The 12,804-nt window shown below is 58.6% G+C and overlaps 5 protein-coding genes across 5 annotated transcripts; 2 read left to right on the top strand and 3 right to left on the bottom strand.

Annotated features, from left to right (window-relative positions):
- Positions 1-148: 148 nt before the first annotated feature.
- EX895_002389 (uncharacterized protein) lies at positions 149-2,449 on the bottom strand (the record flags this gene model as incomplete). Its single annotated transcript, XM_029882988.1, has 1 exon — positions 149-2,449. One exon carries the CDS (start codon positions 2,447-2,449, stop codon positions 149-151), a length of 2,301 nt encoding a protein of 766 aa, XP_029740743.1.
- Positions 2,450-2,984: 535 nt separating this feature from the next.
- EX895_002388 (uncharacterized protein) lies at positions 2,985-3,888 on the bottom strand (the record flags this gene model as incomplete). Its single annotated transcript, XM_029882987.1, has 3 exons — positions 2,985-3,135; positions 3,274-3,368; positions 3,487-3,888. 3 exons carry the CDS (start codon positions 3,886-3,888, stop codon positions 2,985-2,987), a joined length of 648 nt encoding a protein of 215 aa, XP_029740742.1.
- A 459-nt stretch (positions 3,889-4,347) lies between these two features.
- On the top strand, positions 4,348-5,646 carry EX895_002387 (uncharacterized protein; the record flags this gene model as incomplete). The annotated part of the gene is made up of 1 exon (XM_029882986.1): positions 4,348-5,646. One exon carries the CDS (start codon positions 4,348-4,350, stop codon positions 5,644-5,646), a length of 1,299 nt encoding a protein of 432 aa, XP_029740741.1.
- A 405-nt stretch (positions 5,647-6,051) lies between these two features.
- Positions 6,052-6,912, top strand: EX895_002386 (uncharacterized protein; the record flags this gene model as incomplete). The annotated part of the gene is made up of 1 exon (XM_029882985.1): positions 6,052-6,912. One exon carries the CDS (start codon positions 6,052-6,054, stop codon positions 6,910-6,912), a length of 861 nt encoding a protein of 286 aa, XP_029740740.1.
- A 988-nt stretch (positions 6,913-7,900) lies between these two features.
- Positions 7,901-12,574, bottom strand: EX895_002385 (uncharacterized protein; the record flags this gene model as incomplete). Its single annotated transcript, XM_029882984.1, has 1 exon — positions 7,901-12,574. One exon carries the CDS (start codon positions 12,572-12,574, stop codon positions 7,901-7,903), a length of 4,674 nt encoding a protein of 1,557 aa, XP_029740739.1.
- Between the last annotated feature and the right edge of the window lie 230 nt (positions 12,575-12,804).

The following is a 12,804-nucleotide window of genomic DNA, read 5'->3' as shown; positions in this document are numbered from 1 at the left end:
CGAAGAAGGTATTGGTACAGAAACGAGCAGGATCATACAATACAAGACACAACAGGCTTTCAGTAGAGTAGTAAGACATGAGAACAACAGTCACGGCATCTTTGAAGAATATCACCAGATGGCGGGTCGAGAGCTTTTGCGACGATCGTCAGAGAACCTCCTCGACCTCCAAATGGTATTTCTGGATCGCCCGAAACTCCTTGAGTCGCCTGGTGCGACTCGAGTCGTCGGAGTGAATTTGGGACGAAGAGACAGCTTCGTCTTCAGTGCTGTCCGGCTCAGCGCGAGCCTTTCCTCGTTTCGCCTTGGGGGCTGCGGGTCGCTTTGGCTTGCTGCGCGTTGCGTTTCCGTCAACGGACTCGTCGTCGTCGTCATCGTCGCCTTGGACCGCGCGGCCTTTTCCTTTGTTGCCTGTGCTGCGGCTGTTCGAGGCGCGCGCAACACTGGTTGCTCTGCCTTTGCGACTAGTGCTGGTCGTTTTCTTCTTCGATTGAGACGCTTTCGCCTTGAAGCTGGATGTGTTTCGCTTGCGGAGAGGGAGGAGATCGAGGATTTCGTCCATGTGATATTTCTTTGTTGCAGGTGATCCTGCGCTTCTCTTTGCACTTCTCTCCACACGAGGCGAGTAAGAAGCATCAGAATTTGCCGGCGAAGACGAAGGTTGTGCCGCGAGCATCTCCAGCACGGCTTGTTCTTTTTTCTCAGTCTTCCTCAAAGGGATGCCAGCCACCGACTTCCTCGCTTTATTCGCCTTCTGGCTGGACTTTCGCGGTGACAACTCCAGCGAGAGGGATGATGGAGCCGAGATCTCCTCATCAGCTGCCTCCGCTACCGCAGCTGCTGCGGCATCGCTCTTCCGCTTCATGCTCCCCCTCGTTACGCGCTTCGACACTTCGTCTTCCACTCTGACCTCCTCTTGATCGTCGCCATCTACACTAGGCTCGGACCGCTGCACATCGTCGAGTTCGTGATCACCGATAAGCATGACGGAACCGGGCTCAAGAGTCGGCGACGATGCTGTCCGGCGTTGAACAGCAGGAGATGACATGAGCCCAAAAGCCTGCTCCGCGAGACGATGGTCGTCGCTCGCGGTATTGACCGGTGGTGGCTCCGAAGGAAGATCCTCCAAGGCATCACTGTCGTCGCCCCCGGCAGGCTTGGAGCTTTGGAGAGATTCGACACGTTCTCGTGCGCGTCTGGCCCGGACCTTGTGCTCGGCAGTAAGGAAACCAAACTCGTCCATGTCATCGCCATCGAAGTCACGTTCATGACCGTCTGCTGCAATACCAGGATCGCCTCTGGAAGGCCAGGAAGCGACGCTGCCGGCGTCAATGCCCGAGTCTGACGAATTCCCGCGGGCCTTGCGGGCTTCGTCATGGCCTGCAGCCTTCCAAGCCATGACTTTGGAGACACCTTGCTCCTGATACTCGAGCAGCAGCTTACTCGATGCAGGCAGCACTTCGGCTCGGCGCGCAACGCCAGGGGAGTCCGCCTGGCTCGAGCTGCTATACGCCTGGAGGAAGACGTCATCAAGATATCTAGGCCTCAATTTTTGGCCCTTGACAGCTTGAGCCTTCGACGTGAGTGGAGTTGAATGAGTCGGCTGGCTCCTTTCAATCGAGCCGAGCACGCCTGTACGAGTGTACGCAGCCGTGCGGTTGTGGGCAGCCGTCCTCGAAAGGGCTGTCGGTGGAGGCACGTTTTCCTTGTCCGACGATCCGAATGAACCTTGCGATGGTGATAGGTTCTCGTCGGAGTCCTTGTCTTCTGACCGTGGAGCTTGATCGCGCTTCGCTGTCTTAGTCGCGACCTTCGCTATCTGTGTTGGCTGCTCCAAAGCGCTAACCTCGAAGTATTCCAGGTCGTCGCTATCGAGGTCCGCAGAAAGGCGAGTGAGCTTGTCGTGGCTTGGACCAGCCTTGCTTGCGAGTCGAGATGCGGCTTCGATCTGAGAGGCCAATGCACCCTCCTTGTCGGTCTTCGAGCTTGGTTGCCGCGCCCGTCGCGATCCCGAGGCTGCTGCTTTTGGAGCAGGTGCGGTTTTCGGCTCAGCCAAGTTTCGCCCCGACCTGGACTTCGTTGGCATCATGAACATGCTCTCGAAATTATCATCATCAGTACGAATTTTTGAAGCATCCTTACGCGATCCTCGGGCCTGTTTGGCTTTGTCCGAAACGAGGCTGGTAGTAACGGGAATTGACGCATTGCGGTCGCTCAATGGCTTTCGACGCGGGCTGCGAGACTCGTTGACAGCTTTGCTCTCAGCAACAACGTTCTTAACATCGCCGAGGACGCGTCGTCCGAGTGGAGCGTTCTCATCCGATTGAAGGGTTCGCGGAGCCTTGGCCGATGAGGAGGATGCCTCTGCTCTGGCGGATGCGGCCTTGCTTCTGCGGGCACGGAAGCCTATCTCTGCCTCTGACCTCCTAGTCAGGCGCGTACTGACCATCGCGTCTCGTGGCCGGAGCGCCAAAGACTAGCGGGAAGCGGGTTTAGTCGAGCTGTCGCGCGCTTTTCAAGCCGCGGAAAGGCTCTGATGCGGGAATGTGGATTGACGGGCGTTCGGTGAGATGCGGTCAAGGGTCGTCGTTGGCATGGGAAAGTGACGGTGCGGGCCGTTTATATGCGGAGCAAGAGAGAAAGACGGAAGGAGAACGAGAGAGACGAGCGGTGTGCGGCTGCTAAAGCAGAGCGTCGATTTGGCTGAGTTTGTGATTTGACGATGAGAGGCAGGGTCTATGTGGTGGGGCCGCTCCTCACTTCTCTTGTGAGTGGAGGACTGACAGAAAAAATGGCGGCTGCAGCAAAACCAACACTTGTGCTCCAATGCAGAGTCGCGCTTTACGCGATCTCGCCGGCGGTTCTCACGCACTTCGGTCGACCCGATAGGCAAAATCCAAAAACGGCGCATCTCGTTCAGCCGATACGTGTGGTTGCGCGGTGACACTATTGAGATCTGAACAGCATTGCATTGCGTCTTTGCCTCAGTCGTCTTCGTCGAAGGCCAATTCAACCTGCGTATCGAACACCTCCGAAAGCTCCTCTTCCAGCAGCTCGTGAAGCGTCGACGTCTCACCCTCCTTGAGACAGAACCACGTCTTGCTGTCTGCGTCGTAGTCGAATCGCTTCGGTCCACTGCGTGGGCAAAGCAAGAGTGGTAAGTCATGTCAATGATAAGAAAAGGCATCAGTCACAGTGAAATAAGCTTTTCGGAGCGATTCCGGGCGATATCGTGGGAACAGCGGTGGTTGTTTCGCTTGTCGTCAAACATACCTCTTAGGGCTCGAAAGCCAAATCTGCTTATTGGGAGGCTGCTTGTTGATAACCCAAGTGCCGTGGACGCCACATCTCAGATTCATCACACCCGACTGAGATGAATAGAAGAGAGAGGGAGAGAGAGGGGGAAAGTCAGCGTCAGTGTGTCAATTTTGTGCGGATCCCGACGGATCGAATGCGTGGATGATGGAGCAGTTGAGAAGCACTTACAGCGCATTCGATATCCCATTCGGAAGCGGGTGATCCGCGGGTTGCTCCTTGGTTCTTGGACCTGGCCTCCTCGTCAAGTGCTTCCACGTCTACCTCCTCAAGAAGCGTTTCAAACGTCTCGGTGAGCGAATCGATCACGGTATTCGAAAGCTTGTGATATTCGCCGTCCGTCAGCGGAGAAGCTGTGTACTTGGTCGTCGGGTACTCCCATCTCTTAGAAGTGCTGAACGAGCGCAGTGTGAGGGGTGAGAGGTGCAGAGTGCCGGGCCTCGTTGCCGCGATCTTGGTCTGAGACCTCGGAAGGTTGCCGCGCGAGGCAAGTGTCGAAGCTGAACGCAATGGAGTGGATCGAAGGGGAGCCGAGTAGAGCAGCCCGCGCTGAGTCGTGGTCCTGAGCATCATTGGTAGCTTCATTGTAATTTGTCACTGGACTAGATCGTGATCGAGGCAGGTGCAGGGGATGGTCGCAACTACAAGCTTGTGTTGCTCTGTTCCAAAGTACCCGGAACACGGATTCTTCGCAAGAACCAAGCTCGATTGCGTTGTGGAGAAGTCCATTTTCTCACTCGGCCGATTGGAAGAAGCTGTTACTTGTCCACCAAAAAAAGTGACTCCCTCGGTCTCTTCACACGATAAAGGTCGGCAACTCAAAATTGTACATTGTAAATGCAAAGTGGCACAGCGCAGCCTTAGGGCCGGCTACCTATCTTTCCCAACGAAGACCAGACGTTGACCCTCTCTGCGACCCACCTCTAAGCTTGTGAGTCATCCACACCTACATATCAAAACCCTCATAAGGTGCCCTCGATCGTCCTATCTCAGCTTGACGCGCGACCTTTCCGACACACATACACACCAACAATGACGATCAAAGGACTTGACGGAGCCGCCAACTCGGCCGCAGCAGCTCACAAGCCTGCCCACTTCAAGCTCGAGCACCTCATCCGACCCAACATCCTCTCGCTCGAACCGTACCGATGTGCACGCGACGACTACCAGTCCGGTATCCTTCTCGATGCCAACGAGAACAGCCTGGGCCACTCTCTTCCGCCCAAATCGGTCATCCCTCACAACCCTGGAACATCGAACGGTGCGGCCACGCCCGTTGCGGCGGCCGAGGCAGACGACCCGCTTTCGCTCAACCGCTACCCGGATCCGGGGCTGTTTGGGATCAAGGACTCGTTGGCTCAGCTGCGCGATGTGCCCAACGATGCGTTTGTCTTCCTGGGTGTGGGAAGTGATGAGGTGCTCGATCTGGTGCAGCGCGTGTGCTGCCGCCCCGGTAAGGACAAGATCCTCATCTGCCCGCCTACCTATGGCATGTACAGCGTGTGTGCGGCTGTCAATGATCTCGAGGTAGTCAAGGTGCCGCTCGTAACGGAAGGCGGCAAGTTTGCGTTGGACGTAGAGGCTATCAACAAGAAGCTCAGCGAAGATCCGGATATCAAGATCACGTTCATTTGCTCTCCCGGCAACCCAACCGGCACCCTGATCCCACCAAGCGACGTTCGGAAGGTGCTCGACAATCCCAGCTACAAGGGGCTTGTCGTGGTCGATGAAGCGTACATTGATTTTGCTGAAGAGGAAAAGCGAATGGGCAAACGACCCGCCGACGACGTGGTCAGCGCCGTCAGTCTGGTGCACGAATACCAGAACGTGATGGTAACACAGACGCTCTCCAAAGCGTTCGGTCTCGCCGCCATCCGACTGGGCATCGCCTTTGCCCAACCCGCCCTGGTCCAGATCATGAACAACACCAAAGCACCCTACAACATCTCTTCGCCCACCGCCCACCTGGCCTCCCTCGCCCTCTCCCCCACCGGCATCGCCCAGATGCGCTCAAACGTCCAGACGCTCATTCGCAACCGCGACTCGCTCATCTCGGCGCTCCAGACGTTGCCCGGAGCCGGCGCGATCCTGGGTGCCAACGAGGCCAACTTTGTGCTCGTCCAGATGCTGGATCTCGAGACGCGCTCCAAGCCGGACAACAGCGTGGCGCAGATGGTGTACAAGAGGATGGCCGAGGAGATGGGGCTGGTTGTGAGGAACAGGGCTAAGGATCTGGGGTGTGACGGTTGTTTGAGGATCACTGTTGGTACGCAAGAGGAAAATGAGCGATGTATTGAGTTGATGAAGGGTTTACTGCAAGGCAGCAAGTGAAGTATACCTCATTTGATACAATCATGTCTACCCTCACACGATTTGCTGGCAATGCATTTAAATGTAGAAGTTGCTGCTCGAAAACAGAGATGAGCAGGCTGCTAAGACTCAGTCGTGAACAGGTGTGCATTGTCTATATGATGTAGCACGAGCAAGACGTCGAAGGGGGGAGAACATGGCTGATCTGCCGCACGAGACGTGCATCTCGGGTGGCGGCGGGGAAAGAGGAAAAGACGGCGATTAATTTTGTTCTCGCTGTTTCCTCCACCTCGTGCGCACTGACCGACCGCAACATCAGCGAGCAATGCATCAACCTCGTCCAAAAGCCGTCTTTCCATTCCAGCTTCATCCATCCTTTCCAAATCGCCATCAATCACCAAGTCAGCATAACACCAACCCGCCAACATGTCGTTCACCAAGAAATCCACCAACAAAGTCGCAGGTGGCACGTTGACCAAGTACACCTTCACGTCGAGCTCGCTCGGATCGCTCGAAACGGCGATCAACGTCTTCCTTCCCTCCACCGCTGCCTTTTCCAGCAACACAAAGGTGCCCGTGCTGTACTACCTGTCTGGGCTCACGTGTACTGAGGACAATGCGGCGCAGAAGGGCGGGTTCTTCAATGCGGCAGAAGCGGCGCAGATTGCGCTTGTGTTTCCGGACACGAGTCCGCGCGGGGCGGGGGTGGACGGCGAAGATGAGAGCTACGACTTTGGTACCGGTGCCGGGTTCTACGTGAATGCGACCAAGCAGCCGTGGAACAAGGCGTACCGGATGTACGAGTATGTGGTGGAGGAGCTGCCGAAGAGGCTCGAGGAGAATGGCGTCGCGGTGGACACAAGCAGGGCGTCGATCTTCGGCCACTCGATGGGCGGCCACGGCGCACTGACGCTGTACCTCAAGAACCGCAAACAGTACCGCTCAGCTTCGGCCTTCTCACCCATCTGCAACCCCACCGCCTGCGCTTGGGGCAAGAAGGCCTTCGAAGGCTACCTGCAGGGCGGCCTGGACGAGGGCAAGCAGTACGACGCCACGCTGCTCCTCCAGAACGCACAGGACCAGCCGCACATCCTTATTGACTCGGGCACCGCCGACGACTTCTACAAGCAGGGACAGCTACTCCCGGAGAACTTCGATAAGGTCGCAAAGGACAAAGGATTCACCAGCGTCCAGGTGAGACTTCAGGACGGATACGATCACAGCTACTACTTCATCTCGACGTTCGCAGAGGACCACATCAAGTTCCACGCCCAGTTCTTGAAGTGATCTGCCGCTCTCAGTAGAGTCGTCTTCACCTTGCAAGTGTCAATCAAAGCCCATCCTCCCTTTTGTGCTGCGTCTGTCGCCGGAGATTTCCACGTTTGTACTGTATGTCTGAGAGCGAACTTGTGCACTGCATTCGAAACAACGAACGACCACGCATCGCCTGCCAGCTGTGTGCGTAAACTCGCGAGCTGCTCCAGTGTCACCTTCTGAATCACGTCCAACGAATCGCAGTCAAAAGATCTCGAGCACATCTTGTCGACACAGACCAACCAACAGACTGCACACAAGACACCACCACGTCGAAAGAGAACAGCAGGATTTCTTCGACCGGGTAGCTATGTACAAAGCCCTCGTCAACAAGAGGCGTATGTGGGAAGGAAGCGGCCAAATCGGGAAAAGGGTGGATCGACACGACACTACAAGTCGCAGCATCGCCGTCTCTCGTCTCGTCTCGCCGAGTGAGGGAGCGACAGGTGCCTACGTGGGGTGTTTTTTTTGTCTTTTGTAAAAGGTTGGGCGTAGGGGAAGATTGGTTCGATTAAAGCCATACTAGGCAGAAAGTGTCTGCCAATCAGATTTGGGATTGCCGGCAAGATGCCAACGAACGAGCGAACGAAAAGAGGGAGGGGCGGGCGGGGCGCTTGCGATCCGTAAAGTGAACCAAAGGTCGAACCAGAGGGGGGCCGAGGGACGATATTTCCGAGATGGGTGGGTCGAGGAGGGATTGTCAAAGAGGGACCTGCCGAGATCTATTTGCCGAACACATGGAGGGTGTGGGGGGATATTTCGCTGAAGCTTGAAAACAACCGAAAGGGTGGCGCAGCGAGGCCGTCTCGGACCACGTATAGAGCTCTGCTGGCGATGGCGAAAGGAGGCAAATACAGAGACACAGATGCCATCGCCGTGAAAACAGACGAGGAGAAGGCCAGCGCCACGCGCGCAATCTGGCATGCCCAAAAGCGACGCGTGGGTGGTTGCTGCGACGCAATTATCCTTGCGCAGCAGCAACCTTTTCAAGGAGCTTGTCCTTGGGGGTCTTGAGGCCTTCTCCCTCGATCTTGCCGGCCAACTCCTCGATCTTCTCCTGCGACAGCTTGGCGCTCACCAACAAATCCGCAACAAACGAGTAGATGGCGGGAATGTCGATGGCAGCATCGTCCAGGAACTCCATGTGCGGCTCGAAGCCCTTGAAGGCTGCCTCCTCGTTCAGGTGACCGTCTTCGCTGAGCTTGGCGAACAGCGCAGCGACGTTGGCAACGTCGTCCTTCTTCTTCTCGATCGCACTGCCGACGATCGCCTCGACGAACTGCGACTGTCGCGACGCTGGCAACGCGTTGAAGGCCTCGACACCCTCGTTGACATCCTTGATCTCGAGGAACTCCTTGATGTCGTTGGCGATCTTGCGCTTGGCCTCCTCGTCCGACATCTCGGTAGCCTTGGAGTTCTCCTCGCCATCCACCTCGCCTTCGCCTTCGCCCTCGCCAACTTTGTCGGTGCCGGGAAGAGGCTTGGTGCGGGGCTGCAGATTGAGCTTGGGTCGCTGCGGCTCTTCGCTGGGAGCAGCATCGCCTTCGCCGGCCTGGTTGAGCAGCGAGAACATGTTGGTCTGCGAGCTTGTGCGTGTAGGAGGCTGGCTGCCATCCTCGGAGCCCTTGCCCTGGTTCTTCCTGCCGAGCATGGTCGAGGGGCCAAACGAGAGCGGTCGTCCCGACGACCCCCGCTCGATCTTGCCAAAGTGCGAAAGATCACCAGCCTTGCTGGGACGCGGTGGTGGTGCAACACCGCCCACGGTGCTCCAGCCATCGGGCCCATCGCCACGCGCCTGGCCTCGCTTGGAACCACCGCGCGAGATGGGGCCACCTCGGGCACGCATGGCGTTCTCGGCATCCCTCTGCTGCTGCTGCTTGGCAGCTTCGGCGTGGATCTGCGCGATGGTCTTGGGCGCTGAGTTGTCGTGTCGGGGGATCCACCTCGACTCACGCAGCTCGATCACATCGACGAGCATGAAGCGCATACGCGAGTTGATCGCAGCTTCGTTCTTGGACATTTCCTTCATGCGCTGGAAGTAGACATCCATGTGGCCGCGCGCCTTTTCGGTGTCGAGCAGCTTGCCCACGGTGGTCATCAGCTTGCAGAGCGACTCGATCTCCTCCTCTTCGGGGTCGGTGGCGTTGGCCAGCAGCTTCTTGATGCAAAGATGCATGATACGCTCGGTCAACATGCTCAGCTTGAACAGCTCACCGATGAATCGGACGAGACCAAGACCACGACGCTTGGCCTTCTGAGCCTCGTAGTATTCGTCCGAGAGCAGCTCGGCCTCCTTGGGCTCCTCTGGGGGCTTCTCGCCGCGCTCCTCGGCAGCCTTGGCATCGGCCTCGGCCTTTTCATTGCTGTCTTTCTTAGCCTTGTCCTCGGCCTCCTTCGACTTGGCAGCGGCCACGGCGTCGTCGCGCTGCGCCCAACCACGTTCGAAGTCCTCCTGACAACGGTTGAGCAGGTACTTTCGGAAGAGCGAGCCACCCACGACGGGCTTGCCATCGGCACTGCGGAGACTCTCGTCCTTGACCTCGGGGCTGACCTCCTCCATGAGCTTTCGGCAGAGACGAGCGTACATCTCGGACCAGGCAGCCTCGTCGGTCGCCTTCTCGAAGATGAGCTGAATGACTTGTCGCAATGTGCGGCCATCGTCCTCGGAGACCGACTTGTTCGCCCACTCGAGGATCTGATTCGAGATGGAATCGAACTTTTCCAACGTGAGCTTGTTGAGCAGAGCCTTGACCTTTCGCTGCACCATCTCGGGGGAATCGGCCTTGACGGAAGCACCTCGGCTCCATCGGTTCTCCGAGTTGGCGAGGGGCACGACCTGGTCGAGAGGGATGGTAGGCCCACCCTTCTCGGGAGGGTTGACCTGCGGGCCACGGCTTGAGTTGGGATCGCGCTGACGACCACGGTTGCTCTTTGTGCGTCCACCGTTGGGAACACCGGTGCCCATCATATCACGGGAAGGTAGAGCAGTGCTGCCGCTGCCTGTGCGCGAGAGTGGTTGCGAGCGGGCACCCGCGTTGAACGAGCCCATGGGGCCAAATGCACCCATGGCACCGCCACGCGCACCCGAGGCAGCAGCGAAGCGCTCCTCGCTCGTCTTGGCTGGGTGGCTGAAGGAGCCGATGCCGCCCTTGCCGCCAAAGCTGGAAGAGCCGCTGATGCCAAGACCCTGAGCGCGTCCAGGAGCAGCAGGAGGGCCCATCGCCGAAGCACGTCGGTTGAGACGAGAGCTGGCGCCCATACCGCCGCTCTCCATGCCGATCGAGGCCAATGAGGGTAGGTCGATGGGCTTCTCGGTGTACACGTTCATGAACTGCAAGAGGAAGTCTCGGTCGTAGCGGAACTTGCCTGGCTCGGCAGACTCGTTGAGCTCAGACTTGGGCGAGTTGATGTTGGTGGGGTAGCTGACCTTGCTGAAGTTGTCGATGAACTTGGCAGATGTGAGCGAAGTAGAGGCACCTGAAGCCGAGGACTCGGCTTTGGGAGCATGCTGCGAGGCAGCAGCGCCGGTGGGCTCGGTGGACACCTTCTTCTTCTTTTCGAGCGCCTCGCTGTCGAGCTTGATACCGTTGGCAGGGGCGCCGAGGGTGCTGAGAGGCTTGGCAGGAAGGCCAGCGAAGCCGGGAGTGCCAGGTGTGCGAGGGGTGGGGGGAAGACCAGGCGTCTTGGGGGCATCTTGGCTCGAGGGAGGCACGGAGGAAGCTTCGCGAGCCATGCGCTCGACGTCAGCGACGGAGCTGCGCATGCCTGCGGCGTCCTTGTTGTCACCATCCTGGTGGAGCGAAGCCTTTTCGGTGTCGATGGGAGCAGGTTTGGGCTTGGCCTCTTCAGCATCAGCAGACGCCTTGGCATCAGCAGCAGCAGCATCGGCGGCGGCGGCGGCAGCAGCAGCATCGGCTTTCGCCTTGGCCTCCTCTTCGGCCTTCTTTGCCTCGTCCGCCGCCTTCTGAGCCTCAGCATCAGCCTTGGTCTTGGCCTTGTCCTCGCGTTCCTTCTTCTCGGCCTCGGCCTTGGCTTTGGCCTCCTCGGCAGCCTTGCGCTCGGCAGCTGCCTTCTCGTCAGCTTCTTTCTTGGCGTCGGCCTCCTTGGCAGCAGCGCCATCGTCGTCAACCTCCTTCTTGTCATCAGCATCGGCCTCATTCTTGTCGGTATCGGCGTCCTTGGCGTTGCCAGCCTGCTCTGCCTTCTTCCTGTCAGAGTCAGCCTTGAGACGAGCGAGGAAAGCCTCCGGGGTCTCCATGCGAATGGGGTTGCTCTTGGCAGGCTGGACAATGGCGGGAGAGGCTTTGGCGATGCTGGGCGAGTTGGTGGCGGAAACAGGAGCGGGCGTCGACTTTTGCGAGGCGGATGGGGTCCTCTGGATGCTCTGAATGTCGACAGGCGCTTGGGTCTCGGGGTTGACGATGCGGATGGCAGCGCTCTGCCTCTTTTGCTGGGGCTCAAACTGGCGCGCGGCGGGGCTCATAGAATTGCTGAATGAGTGCGAGGGGGAGTGGTGCGCGTAGCTGGCGGCGGGGCTGAAGCTCGGTGGACGACCGCCTTGAGCGAGCGAGAGAGGCTGATGGGCGGGTGAAGAGACGTTGCTGTGACCCGTCGACGGCGATGGTGGCACGTTGGCACCTCGGGCGCCCAGCGGAGTGGAAGGTGCCATGTTCGGGGTGCCTGGAAGACCGTTGGGGCCTACCATAGGCGAAGAGCCGACGTTGGAGTGGCGGGGCGAGCGAGGCGTGCCGGGCATGTCGTAGCCAGGCTGCTGCTGCTGCTGCTGCTGCTGCTGCCAGTGCTGCGGCACAGGCTGGTAGCCGTAGCCTGGGTGGTAGCCGTACTGAGGTGGCGCGTAACCCATAGGTTGCTGGTGCTGCCATGGACCGCCCATAGGCTGCATAGGCTGCATGGGGACGGCGTTGGCCAGGTGAGGGGAACGAGGCTGCTGCGGGCCGCCTTGCGGGTGACCGTGGAACTGCTGATGAGGCGGGCCCTGCGAAGCGATCCTGGAGCCCTGCTGGTGTGCGGACGGCGAACGCTGAGGTTCAAACGGCCTGGCGCCAGGGTGGTGAGGAGTGCCTGATGGCGGCCTCAAGTTGGACGAGGCATGTCGGGCACCACCTTGATTATGGGAAGCAGCAGCGTTGGACTGAGGCGTCGAGTGAGCGGTTGAGGCGGGAGCAGCGCTAGACTGGGATGGCGATTCAGATGGGTTGGAAGCGGTAGCCTGGGATGGGACGGGCGAGCCGGAGCCCTGGAAAAGCTTTTGGAAGTCCATGGACTTGGCGGGGGTGCCGTTGCCGGTGGACGAAGCAGCGGCGGCGTCCGACTTTCCGCCCGCGAAACCAATGGTGGTCTTTTTGGACTGAGGATCCTGTGCAGCAACGGAGCCAAAGACAGTGGGCTTCTCGCCGTGCAGGTGGTGACCAGAGCTAGGCTGCGCTGCGGGCGACGAGGAGAGCATGGCGTTCTGGTCGTGAACCGAACCAAAGTTGATGGCAGCGCTCTGTCGTGCGTTGGCGGCACCCTTGGGGAGGCTCACTGCAGACTGACGGCGGGCGTTGGCATCGCCGTTGGGGCCAGTGGCGGCGGCGTTGTTCGAGTTGCCCGCTGGGATGGATTCACTCGACATGGGCAGAGATGGATGTCGAGAAGCAAAGCAGCGAGTGGAAAGCTGCTTTGGGGGAGGAGAGCGCGGGTGGTCGTTGGCTATGAAAGCCTTTTGAGAGCAGTTCGTCAAGTTCTGCTGCTAAACACGTGCGTTCAAGCAAGCAAAGTCGAAACCCAACTAGACGTCGACCTCGTGAGCGTTCCGAGGTTGCCGAGTTGAGGGGTGAAGGATTGATTCAGACAAGAAGCTGA

This window comes from Sporisorium graminicola, chromosome SGRAM_14 (assembly GCF_005498985.1).
Source record: "Sporisorium graminicola strain CBS 10092 chromosome SGRAM_14, whole genome shotgun sequence".
Classification (NCBI taxonomy): Eukaryota; Fungi; Basidiomycota; class Ustilaginomycetes; order Ustilaginales; family Ustilaginaceae; genus Sporisorium; species Sporisorium graminicola.
Note: the sequence above shows the minus strand (reverse complement) of the source record. Positions and strands in the feature narration are given on the sequence as shown.